Consider the following 22562-nt stretch of genomic DNA (forward strand, 5'->3'; position numbering starts at 1 on the left):
GGGGTTGGGTGAATGTGATGGGAGGTTGGGGTGGAGGCGTGTTGGCTGGGTGGGGTTGGGTGAATGGGATGGGAGGTTGGGGTGGAGGGTGGAGGCGTGTTAGCTGGGTGGGGTTGGGTGAATGGGATGGGAGATTGGGAGTGGAGGCGTGTTACCTGGGTGGGGTTGGGTGAATGGGATGGGAGATTGGGAGTGGAGGCGTGTTAGCTGGGTGGGGTTGGTTGAATGGGATGGGAGGTTGGGGGTGGAGACGTGTTGGCTGGGTGGGGTTTGGTGAATGGGATGGGAGGTTGGGGGTGGAGGCGTGTTAGCTGGGTGGGGTTGGGTGAATGGGATGGGAGGTTGGGGTGGAGGCGTGTTGGCTGGGTGGGGTTGGGTGAATGGGATGGGAGGTTGGGGTGGAGGCGTGTTAGCTGGGTGGGGTTGGGTGAATGGGATGGGAGGTTGGATGGAGACATGCTAGCTGGGTGGGGTTGGGTGAATGGGATGGGAGGTTGGGGTGGAGGCGTGTTGGCTGGGTGGGGTTGGGTGAATGGGATGGGAGGTTGGGGGTGGAGGCGTGTTGGCTGGGTGGGGTTGGGTGAATGGGATGGGAATTTGGGGGTGGAGGCGTGTTGGCTGGGTGGGGTTGGGTGAATGGGATGGGAGGTTGGGGGTGGGGGCGTGTTGGCTGGGTGGGGTTGGGTGAATGGGATGGGAGGTTGGGGGTGGAGGCGTGTTGGCTGGGTGGGGTTGGGTGAATGGGATGGGAGGTTGGGGTGGAGGCGTGTTAGCTGGGTGGGGTTGGGTGAATGGGATGGGAGGTTGGGGGTGTAGGCGTGTTGGCTGGGTGGGGTTGGGTGAATGGGATGGGAGGTTGGGGTGGAGGCGTGTTGGCTGGGTGGGGTTGGGTGAATGTGATGGGAGGTTGGGGTGGAGGCGTGTTGGCTGGGTGGGGTTGGGTGAATGGGATGGGAGGTTGGGGTGGAGGCATGTTAGCTGGGTGGGGTTGGGTGAATGGGATGGGAGGTTGGGGGTGGAGGCGTGTTGGCTGGGTGGGGTTGGGTGAATGTGATGGGAGGTTGGGGTGGAGGCGTGTTGGCTGGGTGGGGTTGGGTGAATGGGATGGGAGATTGGGGTGGAGGCATGTTAGCTGGGTGGGGTTGGGTGAATGGGATGGGAGGTTGGGGGTGGAGGCGTGTTGGCTGGGTGGGGTTGGGTGAATGGGATGGGAGTTTGGGGGTGGAGGCGTGTTAGCTGGGTGGGGTTGGGTGAATGGGATGGGAGGTTGGGGGTGGAGGCGTGTTGGCTGGGTGGGGTTGGGTGAATGGGATGGGAGGTTGGGGTGGAGGCGTGTTGGCTGGGTGGGGTTGGGTGAATGGGATGGGAGGTTGGGGTGGAGGCGTGTTGGCTGGGTGGGGTTGGGTGAATGGGATGGGAGGTTGGGGGTGGAGGCGTGTTGGCTGGGTGGGGTTTGGTGAATGGGATGGGAGGTTGGGGGTGGAGGCCCCTTCTTTTTTAAATGTATTATTTCTTCAACTTTATAATATGATCAAAATGATCAATACTTTTTAGTTATGTGCAGCAGGTAGCCTAGCGGTTCAGAGGGTTGGGCCAGTAACCGGAAGGTTGTAGGTTTGCATCCCTGAGACGGCAAGGTGGGAAAATATGCCATTCTGTTCTTGAGCAAGTCAGTTAACACCAACAACAACGGCTCCCTGGGTGCAGTGGACGTCGATTAAGGCAGCTCCCCGCACCTCTCTGATTCAGGTTGGGTTAAATGCAGAAGACGCATTCAGTTTTGCAACTGACTAGGTATCAGTCTGTATTGTATTCATTATGTTCTGTGGGAAATAATGAATTGAAAATATATGAACAGAATATGGATTGAGGTTCATTTAAATATTGTAACTTTAACCCACCCGCCCACCCCCACCTCCCAACAAAAAAATGACAAAACATGTTTAAATATTTGCCACAAAAAAAAGTACACTTGGATGACTGATAGGCCTACTCATAGTCTGATGAGGTGTCCTCTTTGGAGAAGGAGAATTTCCCCTTCTACACATATAGAAGAACAGTGTGTACGAATGAAAATGCCTCTGCTAAAGACGATGAGCTTAATAAAAGTGTCCCTACCCTTTCCTCCTCTGAGATGGTAGGAGATAACTGCATCTCCCTCAGTAAGCAGACAGACCACAAAGCCACAGATCACTCAACATTTCCACTTAGCTGTCACATCTCTTATCTCAGCCACAGCCTGGCATAATGACGTCTTGCTGAGGGTCTCAGATTCGTTTTTTTGCTCATGAAAAACATAGTTGTTCAAGTTAAACTCATTTATATACCATGTTGAAAAATGCCATATGATACCTTACATGTTAAAAAAAATAAAAAAAATGTTTTATTGTCACATACACCAAATAGCTGCATTGAAATGTGTTGTTTTACAGGTTCAGCCATAGTAGTACAGCGTCTCTGGAGCAAATGATGGTTATGTTTCTTGCTCAAGGGCACATTAAACAGTTTTTACACTTTGTTGGCTCGGGTATTCAAACGCAGAAACCTTTCAGTTACTGGCCCAATTCTCTAACTGCTAGGCTTCCTGCCACTCTATTGGTTACAAGAACTGTGTGTTTCCAGTAATTTAGGCTAATATTAGTTGCATTTGGTGTTCATATCTGGTTTTCACATGTCCTTTTTCTTTCTTAAGACATATGAAACTCGATAATAACCTCTACTCTTGTAGTTATTTTAACAGTTGTAAGCACTCTGTGACAATAATGCATGTACCTTTACTGTAAATATATCAACCCTACTAAACTACATCTTACTATCATGAAATACTGATTCATATGACCACAAGAAAACCATGGTTTATCTAAGTGTGGATGGCTACTTTGTGTCAATATGCAAGGCCTCTTCATTTACAATGGACACCTACAGTAAAATGTAGCTTTATTTGTCAATTTAAAATTACTCTGTAAAATATAATATAGCTTTATCAAAGTGTGTAATTTCTTAGACTCGGAATACAGTAATGTACAAATAGTGGGATTATTGGAGCTACATTGTATGGCGTTTTCTAGGTGTGGTGACAAAGATGACCTGTATTTAAAGTTTAAGGAAATGCAATCCTTCCTTATAAACCAAGGTAGTTTTTCTCTGCCTCATTTTTTGGTTCTGTTGTGACTATGTGGTTCCTCCTACTGCTCTGGTATGCATCATCCCCACACCTGTCCTCCACTCAAGGCAAGTAGAAACTTTGATTAATAATGGAAGTCAATAGGATAGTAAATGTACTTTATATAAGGGATATGTAGCCTTCTTGGCGTGCGTTATAGATAATATAACTGAAACAATTTCCCTCCACGCATTTACAGTTCCGGACAAATATATTGGTACCCTTGCACTTTTCTTAAACAATTTCCTATTTCTTCTAAATTCAGTTGAAATTGAAAAAAACTTTTGGTCTCCACACATTGTTGCTGAATTTTCAACGTTGTAGAACAAATGTAGTTTTTTTAAACTTAAGTTAGCATTTTTTTATGGAGAAAACTAATACTTGGTTATATGGCCATGATAACTACTGACAAACACGTCTTGTAGCCATCAATGAGCTTGCTGCACCTATCTGCTGGAACTTTGGCCCACTCTTCAGCTGCAAACTGCTCCAATTCTGCAATATTTGAGGGGTGCATTCCACCAACTGCTTTTTTCAGAACAGGGATTCAGATCTGGACTCAATGCTGGTCACTCTAGAAGAGCGTATATTTTTTTAACCATTCTTGGGTGCTTTATGATGTGTGCTTGGGGTCATTGTCCCTCTGGAAGACCCACAACCTTTGGTGGAGACCCAGTTTTTGGACACTGTGTTAAACATTGGACTCCAAAACACCTTGATAATCTGCTGATTTCATGATGCCTTGCCCCCGGTACCAGAAGCAGCAAAGCAACCACACAGCATTATCAAACCTCCTCCATGTTTGATTGTAGGGAGGGTGTTATTTTCTTGGAATGCTCCATTAAGTTGGTTTACATAGGAATACCCCAATGCTGAAAGAGACACAAGGGCCTTCAGGACCTCATTTCCGAGAGCGTTCGTAGTGTTAAGATCATCGTTAGAACCTTCTTACGATGTATCTTTAGTAGCCGAGGTGTTTCCCAAAGCCTTCGTTAGTAACGTGGTTCTTAAAAACCTTTACACATCTACTAGTGCTCCAGACCATTCGTAGAGCAGCCAAAGTGCATCGTTAGATGCTTTTTTTGCCCTTCTGCATCACTTTATTCACAGAAGATCTCCGCTAAACATAGAATCCAGATGTTTCTCTGTCTGTGTGACTGTGACTGCCGATAATTTCAGAACAAAGTTGACTACAAATACAAAGTTGCCAAAGTATTTGCAATTGTTACAAATAAGTGAAGGATAAAATTAAGCTTCAAATGAAAAATTGAGATGACGGCATTAAAAGATACGTAGGCTACATGGGCGTATATAGGCTATTTCAATCATATTGAAATACATGTAATGTTCAATCAATTGAGTTATATTTTGCGACTGGGCTACTGTCTGAAATGTTTGCCTCAATGTGTTTCATGATGTGCCCAGTCTGTGATTTAGTGCATTATTATTGATTAAGCATAATCAGCCTCCTCAATAGCCTATTTGCAGCCTTGGGTGGTAATATCTCTCTAGGGTAATTTTCACCGCTTTTCAACCTAATTTTCAATATCTCCAGCACAACACTAGGTTCTACATACAGTGAATGTACAAAATATTAGGAACACCTTCCTAATTTTGAGTTGCACCCCTTTTTTCCTTCAGAACAGCCTCAATTCGTCGGGGCATGGGCTCTACAAGGTGTCAAAAGCGTTCCACAGGGATGCTGGCCCACGTTGACTCTAATGCTTTCCACAGTTGTATCAAGTTGGCTGGATGTCGTTTGGGTGGTGGGACATTCTTGAAACACACGGTGGGAAACTGTTGAGCGGGAAAAACCCAGCGGCGTTGCAGTTCTTGACACAATTTCAACTTATTTTAGAAAAATAAATGGAATTATTTTAAAAAAGTGCAAGGGTGACAATATATTTAGCTATAACTGAATTATTTCTATAAGATGTTAACACTGGAAGTAAATTGTCCAACAATACATACAGTACCCCTTCATAGGCCTACAATGTATTTCTTAATTATAGATCATACAGATGTGCCTGCATTAGGCCTAGTTCTAAATGAGTAAATCACTTATTTTGTATAATTTCTAAACGTATGTTATTAATATTTATACAATTATTGTCCTGGATTTTGGTTTAAAAGCTTTTTTTTGTTGTCTAATCTTAACCTGTCCTAGATGCTTTTAACAAGCAATCAAACAAGCAGTTTTGTCTTTTGAAGAATAATACAAAAAATACGTACTGTAGAGCCAAACTGAGTATACTCCTCTATCCTATCAGATTATGAATATTGTGCCATATTTCTATCACATTCAAAAATTGGGGCTAACATTTTTTGGTAATTTCCCCACCATTAAATAGCTAGTAAATGAGGATTTCACTCCGAGATTTCCCCAATTACAGTAACCTAATAGCAGACCTGGGTTCAAATATCTCAATTACTTTAAAATACATTTCAAAGTAAGTATTCAGATATTTATTTTAAGAGACAAGTAGTTGAATATTGGAATTAACTTTGGAAATAGACTTGGAAAGTATTGGCATACAAAGACACTGACTCAAATACATCCCCAAGCATTTAACCTAGGTTTTTGAAAATACTATTAGAAATAAGTATTTGAAAATACTTTCAAATATTATTGCAAAATATCTTCAAATACTTCCAATAGAAGTAGTTGATTTAGGCGTCATTATTAAAACATACTAAAATATACAGAACATTTGTTTTTAAATAAAAGATAATCTACACATGTATATAAACCACAGGTCTGGTTATTAGTATAATATCTATTTTACTGTGCAGTGGCGGACAGGTTGATCCTGCAGGGTGGGGATGGTCCATGTGAGGGCTATGTTGAAGTCTTCCACGATAAGATATGGGGTATTGTTGGTGACCAGAAATGGCAGTCGAATAATGAGAAGGTCATCTGCAAGAGCATCGGCTGTGGGACATCCATAAGCTCTAAAGACATTCTGTTGACAAAGGCTAAGCCTACCACATGGATGAACGAGGTGGAATGCAATGGAAATGAGGAGTATCTATGGAACTGCATGTTTCCAGGGTGGAACAGAAGTTCTTATACCAAGGATACAGTCAAAAAAATCACATGTTCGGGTAAGTATTCTTTTAAGTTATATTAATTTTCTGTTGTGTATTGGTAACTCTATCAGGTTGGATATTTAACTACATTGACAGACATTCTTTCTTCCCCCTTTCCTCCCCCTTGTAACAATTTATTTTTGTTGTTCTTTGGCTGTTTGGTAATTTACTTATGTTAATTGTTGGCTAATACTGACACCTCAATATTTTCTTTGTCACAACGGCCGATGCCTATATGCTATACCAAATATCAATATAAAAAAAGTTGTGTTACTAACTTTGATATTTAGCAAAATGACTTTTTACATCATCTGACTGTCAACTCGAATATTGAAAATATTGATTTTATTTTGTGTTGTATTTGCGTTATTTAATTCCATAAGTTAAACACAAAATGAAGCATTTGAATGACATTTTGAGCCTCACAAGTCATTTTTAACATTGTCATCAGAGAAGATTCAGCTTGATCTTGAGAGTTTGCCTGGGTTCAGATGTGCTGGAACTCTCAGGTACAAAACAACATCAATGGAGAAGGCCAACAAAATGGGCTACTTTTGTAGTCTGAACTGGGGTAAGAGCTACATCTTGTTAACTTGATTTCTGATAGTAACAATAAATACTATACTTTTTAGTTTTAGTTTTACCATTCGCTTGGGTGAAATATGAATGAATCATTTTAGGCTGATTTTATTTTGTGTTATTATAAATTACTTTAAAATTTGGGACCCATGTAATTTTTTACAAATTTACAATCTAATTATGCTTTATATAATTTGATAACAATTAACTTTCATTAGAACTTACTTTATATGCTTAATTAGGTTCTGCAAGCAATCACTATCCAGATTTTGTTTTAGGTAGTGAATAGCAAAACTACAAATGTGTCAATTATCCAGGTTGTTTCATTTGAAGATATTTCTTCTCCTTTACTTTAGAAAATGTATTTCGAGAAGTATGGCTAGACTGTGTGAGCAGTGAAAACAATCCTTTAGTGATGGTCTTAACATAGACAAAATTGTATTTTATTTTTTGGGGGTTAGGGGCATTTGCAGAATTGCAGAAAATTGAGAAAATGTGTTTTAATTGTCAAAACCAATTCCGAGGAGATACCCGGGACCCTCGTCTACTGTTCATCTTCCCCAATATCTACACCACAATTTCACCCTTGGGTCGTAATGTCTGTTCTTTACCTCTGGCTCAGATAAAAAGCAGGCTGATCTTGTGTGTGAACATCTCAAATGTGGCCAATCTAAGCGTCTCCCAGAAGCCGGAACGTTCTCACAAACTGAGAAAGTTGGCAGCCTCCAAACTATACAGTGCAGCAACGTAGAGCATCTGAAACATATCTGGCAATGTATAACCAAGACTAAAGAGTCATGTACAGAACCTGTCTCCGTGATTTGCTCAGGCAAGTATTTCATATTCACCTCCCCACATTCACTGCTAACAGTCATTGATCTTACAACCACTATCTTATGCTCTAATCACAATTGTTTCATATAATTCTTACGCTGTATGTGTGATGCATTAAGGTGCTTTAGTGCCTAACTGTTTGCAGATTTCACACTTCACTTTTGGGGTTACATTCATAAGGTTTTGCAGTTCTATGCCCACTGAGTAGTTACAGTTAGTGGAACTGTATGTACAGTTAGTAGAGGTCTTAGTGGAACAACCTGGTCTCACAGCATTTCGTATTATTCTGTACGTAAACTCTGTGACACTCCGTTTAGTGTGATATCTTACGTTTCATACGGTATGTATTAATTTGTGGATATTCATCACATGATGATACGTTACGAATTACAATTTGTATTATATGTTACAAATTTACCAAACGTATGATATGTTACGAATTCTAGCTATGTGGCTAACATCCAGTCGAAGCTCCCATCAACTACAAGACCATGGTGCTTGCCTACAGAGCAGCAAGGGGAAATGCCCCCCCTACCTTTAGGCTATGCTCAAACCTTACACCCCAATCCTAGCACTTCGTTCTGTCACCTCTGGTGTCCTGAACCAACACTTGCACTTGATTCCCCTCCACCCCCCCATTTCTAGCTTTGACTCTGATAACTACTTTATTGAGGAAAGTGTACTTACTGTTGTTAGCTATTTATTCTTCAATAACACAAACTCCAAAGCAAATGAGGGGGAGAAAAATAGGTTTATTTGAGAAGGACAAATCAAGATGTTATGCTGGGAGGTAGATGGTCAGTCTCCCCTGTCCTCAGCTTTTCTCCACTGAACAAAGGAACAGGATGCCATTTATAACCCTCCACCCTAGTCTGGGGTTGACCAATCAGAAGTCCTTGCAGGACAATTGGCCAATGGCCAAATACCAAGTATCCTGCCCCAGACTCAATGTACAGAACGTAGCACACGTGGCTCTGAGTTCAGGACTGACAGCACACAGATTCTAACAGATGTTGAACTGAAAACCAACTCCTGTTGATCGTTAATCCCAGTCATCTCATCCTCCGCGTTGTGCATTTATCTTCAGAATGTTCTTATACTGTGACTGTGATATGTGGTTGTCCCACCTAGCTGTCTGAAGATGAATGCACTAACTAACTGTAAGTCGCTCTGGATAAGAGCATCTGCTAAATGACTCAAATGTCAATGTATATGTATCAAAGTTCCGATTTTGGTATCTGCCTGTGCACTATGATCACCTTCTGATTTGACTAATTTAACAAGATATACTGTCTATGTCAACTCATTTTATAAAAGTGGAACGTTTACTGTTACCTTTGTAGGTGTAATTACAAAGAAAATGTATGATTTATGTCCAACAGATCATCACAACTTTCGTCTTCAAGGTGGAAGCAATGTCTGTTCTGGACAGTTGGAAGTGGAAGAGGATGAAGGTGTTTGGAAACCTGTATGCCAAAGCCAATACAAGCTGAACAAATCAAGTGATGATCTGTGCTCACACATGTTGTGTGGCAAAAGTCACAGTCAGGAAAACATGGTCTGTGACAGTTCCAAAAACATCTCACTGGATTGTACAGGTAAAGCTCTCTAAGAGGTCAATTTTTCATTCTTTGAGACAGCGCACAGTGTTCTCTAGGCAAAAATCACAAATGTTCTAAGGTTTTGAATCATGAGTAAAGCTTTAAAAAGGTAATCTTAAAAAGGGAAAAGACTATCAGAGTAAAAGGTATTTATTGTATTTCTTTAATTTATTTGATATCCAAATACTGCATGTTTTTGTTTGTTGGTCTAAAGCAATGTGCATGGGAAAAAGAAAATAATATCTTTCTAGACGTTTTTGAGAATTATTGTTCAATGTGTTTCAGACAAAGTTAACATATCCTTGTTGAAAGATGACCAAAGCCAGAACGTCAATCCTTGTTTTGGGTCAGTACACATCAACCAATCTGGCACCCTGGAGGCTGTGTGTTCTACTAGTTGGGATGAGAAGGATGGACGAGTCGTGTGCCGAGAGTTGGGTTGTGGAGAGGTTGTGTCAGTCAACTTTGGGAGTAAACGCCAGGAAGTTGGAAAGCATGACCGAGTAGATTGCAAAGACTCTGAGGCTTCACTGTGGCACTGTCTGGCCAAGCATTATAAGAACCCAACCTTATGCCAGAAAGCCAGTGTCATCTGCTCAGGTACTATACATTACACAACACAGAAAACTTGAGAGCAGTAGGATTGTTTTCAGCGTTGTTTATAGAATTACAACAACATGAAAAATATGTGGAAAACTATTACCACTATTTTGTTCATTTCAAATGCTATATCTAAAGAAGTAGATTTTTGGTTTCTAATCTTCAAAAGGCAATTGCACATCTAAGCTATCTTAGTAGCAGGTGCCTGGTAACAGCCGAATAAGATGAGAGAAGAAGAAGAAGGCCGCACACTGCTCTTGCTAGTATCACTGCTCTTTATTTAGCTTGACGTATCGGCCTCAAGGCCCTCTAGGAGCAGTGATACTAGTAAGAGCAGTCTGCAGGTTTCTTCTTCTTTCTCATTGGTTTATCATTTTCACATTTTTGCATTTGTAATGTGCTAAATTGTAGGTTTATTAATACTTGGAATAATATCAATCATTTTTCATACTCTTTTCCCCTGACATTGTTCTCCAGGTAGTGTGAAAGTGCGTTTGTCAGATGGCCCTGGGAGGTGTGCTGGAAGAGTAGAGATTCAGTATGAAGGGGTGTGGAAGAGCGTCCGTGCAAGCAACTGGAATGATGAAAACTCCAAAGTGTTCTGCAATCAAATGATTTGTGGTGATGCTTTGACTGATACGGATTCCTTCATTCAAGGAACGAGTCAAGTATTGAACAATGAGGTGACCTGTTCTAGTGACTCTAAATCTATCTCTAACTGTATCAAGTCAACCAACAAACGGCAACAAGAACAGGATAAAAACAAGATGTTAATCTGCCAAGGTATCTGTTTTTTTCCTTTTTGTACAAAAAAGATATACATATTAAACTTTACAGTTTGTTACGGCAAGTTTGTTTTAATCATAGGTACACTTTTACCCAAATATAACTATTTTCTGCTTTGATGCTGCAGTTTAATATGGTTTGTTTAGGATTACATGTGTCTTACTGATTTGATGCTGCAGTTTAATATGGTTTGTTTAGGATTACATGTGTCTTACTGATTTGTGGAACCTTTCCCCTGCCTCTCTTCTGATTGTTTAGAGCATGCGGTGGTGTTTGTGATGGGGGACTGCTCTGGCAAGGTGGGCATAGAGCAAGCTGGGAAGAATTACTGGCTGTCTGGGTCCAACGCCACTTTTGATCGTCAAACTGCCATGGTGGTGTGTCAACAGTTGGACTGTGGGGATGCTACCTCATTTACCTTTGAATCCACTAGTGGAACCACTGATTTGTGGAAATACACTTACAACTGCCTGGAAAGGAAAAATTCCCTTTTTGACTGCGAGCAGAGTGAGCGTCTGTCAAACCACAGTACAGTCTCTGTCGTCTGCTCAGGTACACAGCATTCTATTGACAAAAAATTTGACATCCCATTCCATCGCGTCCCACTCCACCGCGTCCCACTCCATCCCATTCCATCCCATTCCATTCCATTCCATCGCGTCCCATTCCATCCCATTCCATCCCATTCCATTCCATTCCATCGCGTCCCATTCCATCCCATTCCATCCCATTCCATCCCATTCCATCGCGTCCCATTCCACCGCGTCCCACTCCATCCCATTCCATCCCATTCCATTCCATTCCATCGCGTCCCATTCCATCCCATTCCATCCCATTCCATTCCATTCCATCGCGTCCCATTCCATCGCGTCCCATTCCATCGCGTCCCATTCCATCACATTCCATTCCATCGCGTCCCATTCCATCGCGTCCCATTCCATCGCGTCCCATTCCATCGCGTCCCATTCCATCACATTCCATTCCATCGCGTCCCATTCCATCGCGTCCCATTCCATCACATTCCATTCCATCGCGTCCCATTCCATCCCATTCCATTCCATCGCGTCCCATTCCATCGCGTCCCATTCCATCACATTCCATTCCATCGCGTCCCATTCCATCGCGTCCCATTCCATCGCGTCCCATTCCATCGCGTCCCATTCCATCGCGTCCCATTCCATCGCGTCCCATTCCATCACATTCCATTCCATCGCGTCCCATTCCATCGCGTCCCATTCCATCACATTCCATTCCATCGCGTCCCATTCCATCGCGTCCCATTCCATCACATTCCATTCCATCACATTCCATTCCATCGCGTCCCATTCCATCGCGTCCCATTCCATCGCGTCCCATTCCATCGCGTCCCATTCCATCGCATCCCATTCCATCCCATTCCTCTCTCTCTCTTTATTTATAATGGTTGATTCTTTTATTTTTCGAAGGAGAATAACTGTATATGATGATAAAAGGTGATGAAATAATTTGATAATAATACTAATAGTAGGTCTTCATGGTGTTCCTCCTTATCTCGGGCTTTGCCCTGACAGGTAGTAAAACAGTAAGCCTGAAAGTTGACACTAAAGACGAGGGGGAATGCTGGGGAAAGGTGGATGTGTGCCTCAGCGGAGCGTGTGGAGGTGTTTGTGAGGATGCCTGGACGGATAATAAGTCCGACATGTTGTGTAAAGACTTGGATTGTGGATCAGCCATCTATCCTCTGTCCTACCTGAGAAAATTACCATCAGCTTTAGACAAAATCACCATCAGCAGTTTGCACAATACCCAGCATACAAAGAACATCAGTCAGTGCAACATGGTCAAAAACCTTGACCAGTCTTACTGTCAGGACAAGCCAGCCTATGTTGTTTGCTCAGGTAATATCATGTAACAGTCCCTGTTTTCCATTAAATCCATATTTTTGTCATTTTATTCTCACAATATTTTGCTAATGCATGATTGTTTTTAATTTGATGTTATTGTTCCAATGCAGGAAGTGTCAAGGCCAGGCTAATGGAGCATAGAGAGAGATGCTCGGGCAACGTACATATGTTCTACCAAGGAAGTTGGAGGCCTGTCTGTAAGACTGCCCTAACGAACCAAGATGTCCAAAACACTATCTGCCGAGAGCAGGGTTGTGGACATGGTATCAAACCTCTCTCGTTCTTTGGCCCTTCATCTGCAAACAGTGGTGCTGTTGTGTCAGACCTCACCTGTGGTGCAAACAGCAATTCTTCGGCAGAGTGCACAGTTACAGTTACTAAGACCAACAACCAACACTGTGTCCTCGGTGGTCTCCAATGCTCTGGTATTTTGTTTGTTTCTATGTTTTCAACACCGGAGTCAAAATGAGAGAATATATTGTATAAAGTTTATAATAATAGCTATACTTTTTTTTACTATTTACAATCTCCATATGAAAGTCATTATGTACACAATAACTAGTTTGTCTTTTTGTAAAAAGTATAGTTTGGGGCCCTTGCATTCTTAAAACTGTATTTGCATGAGGGTTTCCTCACTTATCTTTGCAGTTTAGTCATTTAGCAGATACACTTATGCAGAGCAATTTGGATCAAGTATCTTGCTCAAGGGCAAATCCACTGATTTTTCAACTAGTCAGCTCTAGGATTTGAACCAGCAACTGTTCGGTTACTGTCCCAACGCTCTTAACTGCTAGGCTACCTGCTGCACATTCTTTGCTGTGTTTAACTTGGCCCAACCTTCACTGTGCCTTGTGTTATTTCACAGAATGGAGGAGAATGGTGTTGAAGCTAGGGAACGGTGCTTGTGAAGGGTACGTGTTCGTGTACAGTGAAGCAGACAGTCGGGCTGTCAGCAGCGATGGTTGGACTGAGACAGAGAGCAAGGTTTTGTGCAAAGACTTGGGCTGTGGAGGCTACATAAAACATACTGCTAAGGAAAAGGCAGATTATCATGATCTCTTTTGGGGGAAGAAGTACAGCTGTAAAGGGGAGACAAACAGCATCTGGGACTGTGAACTAAACGACAGGCCCTCTCAAAACCAGTCGATCTACTTACAGTGCCAAGGTAAGATACTGATCAAATAATTGTACAAGACAAATCATTCCAAATACTCTCACTGATATTCCAAAATGACAACATTAGTCACTATAGAAACACATACACAATGAGCCTTAGGCCCCACGTGACATCCTATATCTATGAACACAGGGGTGATGTCCCAAATATCTCCCCTTCATTCCAAAGTCTGCACTTGTTCACCTCCCTTCACTGATTTGAAAGGAAAATAATGAAACTTCCAACATGGAGTAGGGAGATATGATTGGGACGTACCTAATATTTTCCTGAATGTACTGTATATTTAAGCAATAAGGCCCGAGGGGGTGCGGTATATGGCCAATATACCACAGCTAAGGGCTGTTCTTACACACGACGCATCGAGGAGTGCCTGTACACAACCTTAGCCGTGGTATACTGGCCATATAACACAAACCCCTGAGGAGCCTTATTGCTATTATAAACTGGTTACCAACTTAATTAGAGCAGCAAAAATAAATATTTTGTCATAGTACAGGCTCGAACCACCCAGTTTATAATACCATATAAATGTTGTGGTATCTAAGTTGCCAAGATTAGTGATGTTACTGCTGAAGGACTGAGAGGCCTATATATTCTTACACCTATGTTTCCCCATAGATGATCTCATAGCAAGCCTGGGAGAACCAGGTAACTGCTATGGGCAGGTGAGGTTAAATAACTTGCCAGTGTGTTATGATAACTGGGATGACAGTCACTCCAAAATAGCATGTCAAGAGCAGCAGTGTAGCAACATCATCTCATTCGAAAAAATCGACAAAGGAAGTCAAGGTGATGCACATTTCGTCAGCTGCATTGGCTCAGAGTCCAAACTCGGGCAGTGCAAAACAAGAAGAGGAAAGTGTGGTAGTGGATTGGTTTCTGTGACCTGTGCAGGTAAGAGTTCAATATTAACTTTGAAGACGTGTAGATGACAAGCGATAACCTATCGTGTAGTTAATGCAGTAGTGATGTTTCCATAACAGAGGTTAACAGTGCAGTAAGTTGTGTAGCTTTATCATTTATTTTTCAGGTGGTGTGAAATTCAATTCAACTCAGAAATGTGGAGGGGAAATTAAGATACTTTATCGAGGTACCTGGAAGTCGGTATGTCAACCGAATGTGTTCGGAAAAGAAGGTGTTTTACTTTGCAAGGAGCTAGGATGTGGCTCTCCTCAAATTTTACGACGGGATGAGATTTTTCCAGAAGAGGAAAAAGAACAAACAATACCAGCGATATCTCTCCAATGTTCCCCTGAGAATCGCAAGTTACAGCATTGCGTCATCAAGAAGAATGAATGTAAAAAACCTGGTGTAATCTACTGTGCAGGTACTGCAACGATCACACCACCATTAGTTGTTCAAAGTCAAGTTGTAAGTCGCTCTGGATAAGAGCGTCTGCTAAATTACGTAAATGTAAAGTGCTAATTTCCAATGTTTCAGGTTGTAAGTAGCTATAGTGTGATGTGGGAGGTAACCTTCAGATATGTTTCTGACTGTGGGGCTCTATCTAGCTATAGAATGGCAAAAGATGTCTCTCATTCTTCAGAGTTGCTTTTGCCATCTTAGTAAAACTCAAAACACTCTTTCCCTAAAATCTTCGATTGACAAAATGTGTACAGTCTATGTCTTAAATTATCAAATTTCTCCCCAATCACGTAATATGATTTCAGGTTATCCAATCAAAGACTCCATTCCCCCGACCCCCATCAACTTGTATGTTGGTCTTTCCCTCGGACTGTTGACTCTGGTTATGGTCGTTGCCCTCTGTCTCTTCCTGCGAAGACGATTTGTAACCAGGTTCAAGTGTAAGTGCAATTTCAACGGCTGATAATAATACCAACTAAAGCCACTTACAGTAAAATAGCCAAATTGAAGGACGCCTTTGTAATAATTTGTGTATCTGTTTAGTTCTGTTACAATTAGGAAATGATCCTAAGGTGCGATAGATCCTAAACCATAGATATAAGACTCATCTTTTTATCTTTGCCATTATTGCGTCTGTGACGCATGGGCAGCGAAGTAGTCCATTTTCTTCTTCTTCATTGGCTGATTGCTCCCAATTTATAGGAATCCCCACCCAGTTGACTACTTTAAAATGGTGGATCACTCAATGGCAATGTTCATGCTAAAATAGGTTACATCCGTGATGAGTCCTCTATCTATCTCTATATCCTAAACACATTACAAATGCATTTGTACAATTGAGCCACCACTAGAGGGCATTCAGTGAGCACTTTGACAGCATGGTCTAAACTAGAAACAACAAGTGACATTGAATCAAATGTTATGGAATATGTGAAAACAACAACTCGAATGTATTTAAATAAATGTTCTTAATATGTATGCTTTGGAGAGACTGAAAATGTTTTGATTTGTGTAATATTCTGGATCCAGCGAGATTCTCAATGAGAAAAGAGTCTGCTTTTGAGAGTGGAGACTATGAGGACGTAGAGACCAACGGAAGTGAGCTATTCGGACCATTGGAAATGAGAGATTTGAATCGCCACGGTGAGACCAGCCCTTTTTGTTAAAACAACTCCACAAACATGCCTGTCATCCATTAAATTATTAGAATTTTCATTAATAAAACTATATATGTAAATATATATATATATATATATATATATATATATATCAACAAAACATTATATAGTATTTATATTCAGTGCTTAGTGTAGCAGAGCCTTCCGAAATTTACAGACCCCTTGACTTCTTCCACATTTTGTTACGTTGCAGCCTTATTCTAAAAATGACTCGGCAATCTACACACAATAACCCATAATGACAAAGCGAAAACAGGTTTTTAGAAATATGTGCAAAATTATTCAACTTTAAAAACAGAAATACCTTATTTACATAAGTATTCAGACCCTTTGCTATGAGACACAAAATTGAGCTCAGGTGCATCCTGTTTCCACTGATCATCCTTGAGGTGTTTCTACTTGAAACTGTGGTAAATCCAATTGATTGGACATGATTTGGAAAGACACACACCCGTATATATAAGGGCCCACAGTCGACAGTGCATGTCAGTGCAAAAACCAAACCATGAGGTCGATGGAATTGTCCGTAGAGCTCCGAGACAGGATTGTGTTGAGGCACAGATCTATGGAAGGGTACCAACACATTTCTGCAGCATTGAAGGTCCCCAAGAACACTGTGGCCTTCATCATTCTTAAATGGAAGAAGTTTGGAACCACCAAGACTCTTCCTAGAGCTGGCCGCCCGGCCAAACTGAACAATCGGGGGAGAAGGGCCTTGGTCAGGGAGGTGACCAAGAACCCGATGGTGACTCTGACAGAGCTCTATAGTTCCTCTGTGGAGATGGGAGAACCTTCCAGAAGGTCAACCATCTCTGCAGCACTCCACCAATCAGGCCTTTATGGTAGAGTAGCCAGAGGGAAGCCACTCCTCAATAAAAGTCACATGACAGCCCGCTTGGAGTTTGCCAAAAGGCACCGATTGCACAGACTCTCAGACCATGAGAAACAAGATTCTCTGGTCTGATGAAACCAAGATTGAATTCATTGACCTGAATGCCAAGCATCACGTCTGGAGGAAACCTGGCACCATCCCTACGGTGAAGCATGGTAGTGGCAGCATCATGCTGTGGGGATGTTTTTCAGTGGTATATGAATATAGCAAAGACAAGATAGATCCTTGATGAAAACCTGCTACAGAGCACTCAGGACCTCAGACTGGGGCGAAGGTCCACCTTCCAACAGGACAACAACCCTAAGCACACAGCCAAGACAACGTAGGAGTGGATTCGGGACAAGTCTCTGAACGTCCTTGAGTGGCCTGCCAGAGCCCGGACTATAACCTGATTGAACACCTCTGGAGAGACCTAAAAATAGCTGTGCAGCGACGCTCCCCATCCAACCTGAAAGAGCTTGAGAGGATCTGCAGAGAAGAATGGGAGACTCTCCTCAAATACAGGTTTGCCAAGCTTGTAGCATCATACTGAAGAAGACTCGATGCTGTAATCGCTGCCAAAGGTGCTTCAACAAAGTACTGAGTAAAGGGTCTGAATACTTAAGTAAATGTGATATTTCCGTTTTTTATTTGTAATAATTTTGCTAAAATTTCTAAAAACCTGTTTTTGCTTTGTCATTATGGGGTGTTGTGTGTAGATTGATGAGGAAAAAAACAATTTAATGAATTTTAGAATAAGGCTGTAATGTAACAAAATGTGGAAAAAGTCAAGGGGTCTGAATACTTTCCGAAGGCACTGTAGACAACAGAAGGGATAACTACTGTAATGATCAGGGGTGGAGAATGGATCACTGTAGACAACAGAAGAGATAACTACTGTAATGATCAGGGGTGGAGAATGGATCACTGTAGACAACAGAAGAGATAACTACTGTAATGATCAGGGGTGGAGAATGGATCACTGTAGACAACAGAAGAGATAACTACTGTAATGATCAGGGGTGGAGAATGGATCACTGTAGACAACAGAAGAGATAACTACTGTAATGATCAGGGGTGGAGAATGGATCACTGTAGACAACAGAAGAGATAACTACTGTAATGATCAGGGGTGGAGAATGGAGATAACTACTGTAATGATCAGGGGTGGAGAATGGATCACTGTAGACAACAGAAGAGATAACTACTGTAATGATCAGGGGTGGAGAATGGATCACTGTAGACAGCAGAAGAGATAACTACTGTAATGATCAGGGGTGGAGAATGGATCACTGTAGACAACAGAAGAGATAACTACTGTAATGATCAGGGGTGGAGAATGGATCACTGTAGCTGTCCTGGTAAAATGCAGTGCTGCGTTGCTGTACCATCACATCCCTCTCTGTATCTCCGTTCCTACAGAATCAGAGAGTGGCGGAGACAAGGAGAATGGCCGGCGAAGTGCTGCGTCTTCCCTGTCCTATGATGACATTGCTGAGGAGGTGAATGTCCCAGCTCAACCATTATCCAGTGGAGAAGATGGAACTAGTAGCCCAGTCCCAGGTGCTGGACCTTCTGCTACCCACGGTAATATAAAGGTCCAGCTCAGTTACATACATGAATGTGTTGTGTCTTTGGTCCTGTGTGGCTCCGTCGGTAGAGAATGGTGCTTACAACACTGAGGGTCTTGGGTTTGTTTCCCACTGGGGCCACCCGTACAAAAAATGTATGCATGCATGACTACAAGTCGCTTTGGATAAAAAGCGTCTGCTAAATAGCTTAGATTATACTATTCTTCATGTGCTGCTCTGTAATACATTTTTTACAGAACATGTTACCTACGAGGTGGAGGAAGATCAACAGGAGAGCTACGATGATGTGGTGTCAATGATCACGCCAGCTGAGACCAGAGAGGAGATTGCAGAGGTCCATGAGAGACCCAAGCCCAAGGGCCTGGCGATCCATGATGATGAGGATTACCTGGAGCCTGATGGCTAGAAGTGGGCAACATGGAGGCTTGACATGATCTGTTGTCAAACAGAACTATGAGAGGTGATTATGGTGTTTTGATGACATGGTTTATATCAGCACCATGCATCATTGAATGATATACATCATTGTTTCTACTTTATGAAGGAATAAGCCAGTAATTTGTAACTTTAATCACGTCATGTAAAATTACTACTGTATGGTTGATTGAATTTTACAAAATAGAAAAAACACATATTACCACATCAAATGTCGTCTGAAGGGTATTAAATAACCCAGTATGTCTGTCAATTTGATTGTCTCATTGGTCTTTAGGATCCCAAAGTTGGAGGGGAAAAGCTGCCTGCGTAAAAAAACTCACATTCCTTCATATAATATCGGTATTTCTTTTTCATATGTAAAGATACAATTATTCAAATTTCTTGACTTTTTTTTGTCTAACATTTGATATTGCTTTTTAAATCATCTGTTTTGATTAGTTTGTTGTGCCATGGCCTGTAAAACAGAACTGATTGACACAGAATCAATAGTGTCTGTCTCACCACAACACATGTATTCATGAAACATGATCTTGAAATGTGATATTTCCTTCCACGAAGACCTGCAAAATGAACTGCTTTTAGTGTACGCATCAAAGCTCACAGCCAACAGCTGTTTTTCAGCCTTTTTATTGTACTTTCTTTACTACTTTTACCATTTATAAACATAACATTTGTATTTTTAATTACAATAGCATTGTGCAAAAAAATATGTTTTTATTCTTATCTTCAACTTATCTTCAACTTCTCAGTAAAACGTTTCTGGAAGTCATTTTTATGATCTTACATCAATAATAGTATTTTTCTTCCTTTAGAAGTTGTTTGATGTTAAAGTTTATAAAGTATGAATGTAGTAGTTAAGAGCTTGTCTATCTTTTATTCGTTTAAACATGTTTGTTTAGTGTTTTGTTTTATCTATGAAATCATTTGGTGACTGGAATTTAAGAATATTATCAATAGGGAAAAAAATGTAATATCAAGTGTAAAGTTAAAATCAGTCGACTTAAACTTAAAAAATGTAAACATTTGAGATGATGATGAGAAAATATATGTATAAAATATATAATTAAGAATGCTGGCCCTGATTATGTGATTAAAGTGTCCGATTGTTTATATTATGTAATTCACTTTTGACAAAAATGAAAATGCACTGCTATAATAACATATACTGTGAAGTCAGTATAGTGTTGTTTTGTAATGAGATCGAATTATTGGCTTTATTGATCCTGTCGTGTTTATACAACATTTCACATTATGAAATTATTCAAATTATGGTAATTATATAGTATATGGTTTTTCCTACATATTTTTTAGGTTTACAATGCTCCAAAAATATTACAGTTTAGAGAAGTGAAAACAGTTGAGGGACATGCACATACTGTAGGTAAGAGTTGACAATACTGTGAAAAAGGACCATAAATGAATCTTAGTTAGACTGTAATATAATCTACTGTAAACACGGACTGACTGGAAACAGGACCAGGTGCTGAAGACATAGGAGATTGCTTTGGTGATGTGTATTAAACTGTATGTTTTTGAACAGCTATAGTTTGATACACAGCATAAAAAGCCATTTACCATCACGTCACATTCTCTCAGGCAAACAAAAATGATTCTGTGACACACAGCCTGTTATATCTACAAAAAAAAGATTCCTATGACCAGCTATGGTATTTCTTATGAGAGTACTGATATATGTTGTCCCTTTACGGGAGACACATGCAGTACAACAGTATCCCGTAACCATGGATGTGTTAACCTTCAGAGCATTACTTGTGCTGCCAGAAGGTATTCCGTGCCCATTGAGGTCCCAGGACTGAGGATATACCCAGCGGGATTCATTTTTAACTGGTGATTCTAGTGTTATATGTAAACATCACACCCAGCCTCCCACTCTAGCAGGGGGCTCTTGTAAGGGTAGGGATGCATGATTAAAAAAGATATAGGCAGATCCTGGTTCGATCCCAGGCTGTGCCGCAGCCGGCAGCGACCGGAAGACCAATGAGGTGGCGTACAATTGGCCCAGCGTCGTCCGGGTTAGGGGAGGGTTTGGCCAGCCGCGATGTCCTTGTGTCATCGCGCTCTAGCGACTCCCGTGGTGGGCCGGGTGCATGCATGATGACACGGTCGTCAGGTGTACGGTGTTTCCTTCGACACATTGATGCGGCTGGCTTCCAAGTTAAATCAAGAAGCAGTGCGGCTTGGCGGGGTTGTGTTTCGGAGGACGCACTGCTCTCGACCTTCGCCTCTCCCGAGTCCGTATGGGAGTTGTAGCGATGGAACAAGAATGTAACTACCAGTTGGATATCACGAAAAAGGGGGAAAAAAGGTTGCATATAAACAGAAATAGAACAGAGTACATACCAATATCTAAATATTGGATGGATAAAACAATGTTAAAATGATTTATTTTATTGCATTTAATTACACTCCAATTAATATCTAAATTAAAATGCAATTAACTAAGAAGTTTGTGGAACTAACTGCTGAAATGTCAACCAGCTAACCTCTTCCACTTGATATTCAAAACAACAGCTCTGACATCACTAGCCTGCCATGGCCAGTTGCTGTGATTTTCATAGACAGCTTTGTTGGCCATGGACAAAGTAGGTGGAGCAAACTGCTGTGAAATGTTTCTTTAACTCATCACACGTGCCTTTTGATTGGTGTAATGGGGAGGCCAGTGGCTGTGCAACCTGGTGTCAGAGCATTTCGTATTATTCTATACACAAATCGAGACACTCCATTTAGTATGATATGTTACGTTTCGTATGGTATGTATTTATTTGTGGATGTCCAGCACCCATTTTGTATAATATGTTCCGAATTACAATTCGTATTATATGTTACAAATTTACAAAACGTACAATATGTTAAAAGTTTTTACGAGAATCATGCATCTAGCTAGGTGGCTAACATTAGCTAGGCTAGGGTTTAGGGGTTAAGATTAGGGATAAGTTTAGTAGTTAGGTTAAAGGGTTTAGGTTAGGGTTATGGGAAGGGTTAGCTAAAAGGGTGTGCCATCGTAAATATGTGATTGGAACAGTAGCAACAGAAAGTATGATGCAACAAACGCGTCTAAACAGCATTGTTGTCTGAAAAGAATCTAAACAGTGTTTTGTACTGATGGGAAATAAAGGTCTTCACAACTTTATTCCTCAATTTCACTTTTTATTGTAAAAAATAAATGTGAACTTCATCATCCAAGCATCACACAGAACACATCCACAGCCAAACTCATTCCATAAACCAGTCTAAATAATAGGTTTCGCTGACATAAAACAAAACATAAGTTAGCGACCAGACAGCTAGACTTGTTTAATATGTACCACATCTCTGGTGAGCACAAGGAAGAAATGTAATATTGTTTAGAAAAGAGATGCGTGTCAGCTAAGCTAACAGCAGCTA

At 41.2% G+C, this 22562-nt stretch overlaps 1 protein-coding gene across 3 annotated transcripts; it reads left to right on the forward strand.

Moving 5' to 3' along the window:
* The first annotated feature begins 3132 nt into the window (after window positions 1-3132).
* On the forward strand, window positions 3133-20333 carry LOC115168584 (scavenger receptor cysteine-rich type 1 protein M130). 3 transcript variants are annotated; one of them, XR_003870704.1, is made up of 18 exons: window positions 3133-3231; window positions 5957-6268; window positions 6705-6824; window positions 7455-7661; window positions 9049-9264; window positions 9553-9867; window positions 10345-10650; window positions 10912-11205; window positions 12204-12530; window positions 12647-12961; window positions 13402-13701; window positions 14332-14607; window positions 14744-15040; window positions 15384-15518; window positions 16108-16221; window positions 18550-18714; window positions 18956-19179; window positions 19432-20333. XR_003870704.1 is itself a non-coding variant. In XM_029723988.1 (17 exons), exons 1-17 carry the CDS (start codon window positions 3174-3176, stop codon window positions 19123-19125), a joined length of 3927 nt encoding a protein of 1308 aa, XP_029579848.1. In that variant the 5' UTR covers window positions 3133-3173; the 3' UTR covers window positions 19126-20333. The 3 variants fall into 3 exon arrangements, 1 of the variants encoding a protein (XP_029579848.1); XM_029723988.1 differs by having other exon boundaries at window positions 18956-20333; XR_003870705.1 differs by lacking the exon at window positions 3133-3231 and having other exon boundaries at window positions 6200-6268; window positions 6710-6824.
* The last annotated feature ends 2229 nt before the right edge of the window (window positions 20334-22562 follow it).

This window comes from Salmo trutta, chromosome 30 (assembly GCF_901001165.1).
Source record: "Salmo trutta chromosome 30, fSalTru1.1, whole genome shotgun sequence".
NCBI lineage: Eukaryota > Metazoa > Chordata > Actinopteri > Salmoniformes > Salmonidae > Salmo > Salmo trutta.

Excerpts from the sequence above, each read along its gene's own strand:
- LOC115168584 (XM_029723988.1), top strand. The coding sequence starts at position 3,174 with ATGTGGTTCCTCCTACTGCTCTGGTATGCATCATCCCCACACCTGTCC. Across the intron at positions 12,962-13,401 it reads CGGTGGTCTCCAATGCTCTG|AATGGAGGAGAATGGTGTTG; the intron begins GTATTTTGTTTG and ends GTTATTTCACAG. Across the intron at positions 14,608-14,743 it reads GGTTTCTGTGACCTGTGCAG|GTGGTGTGAAATTCAATTCA; the intron begins GTAAGAGTTCAA and ends TTTATTTTTCAG.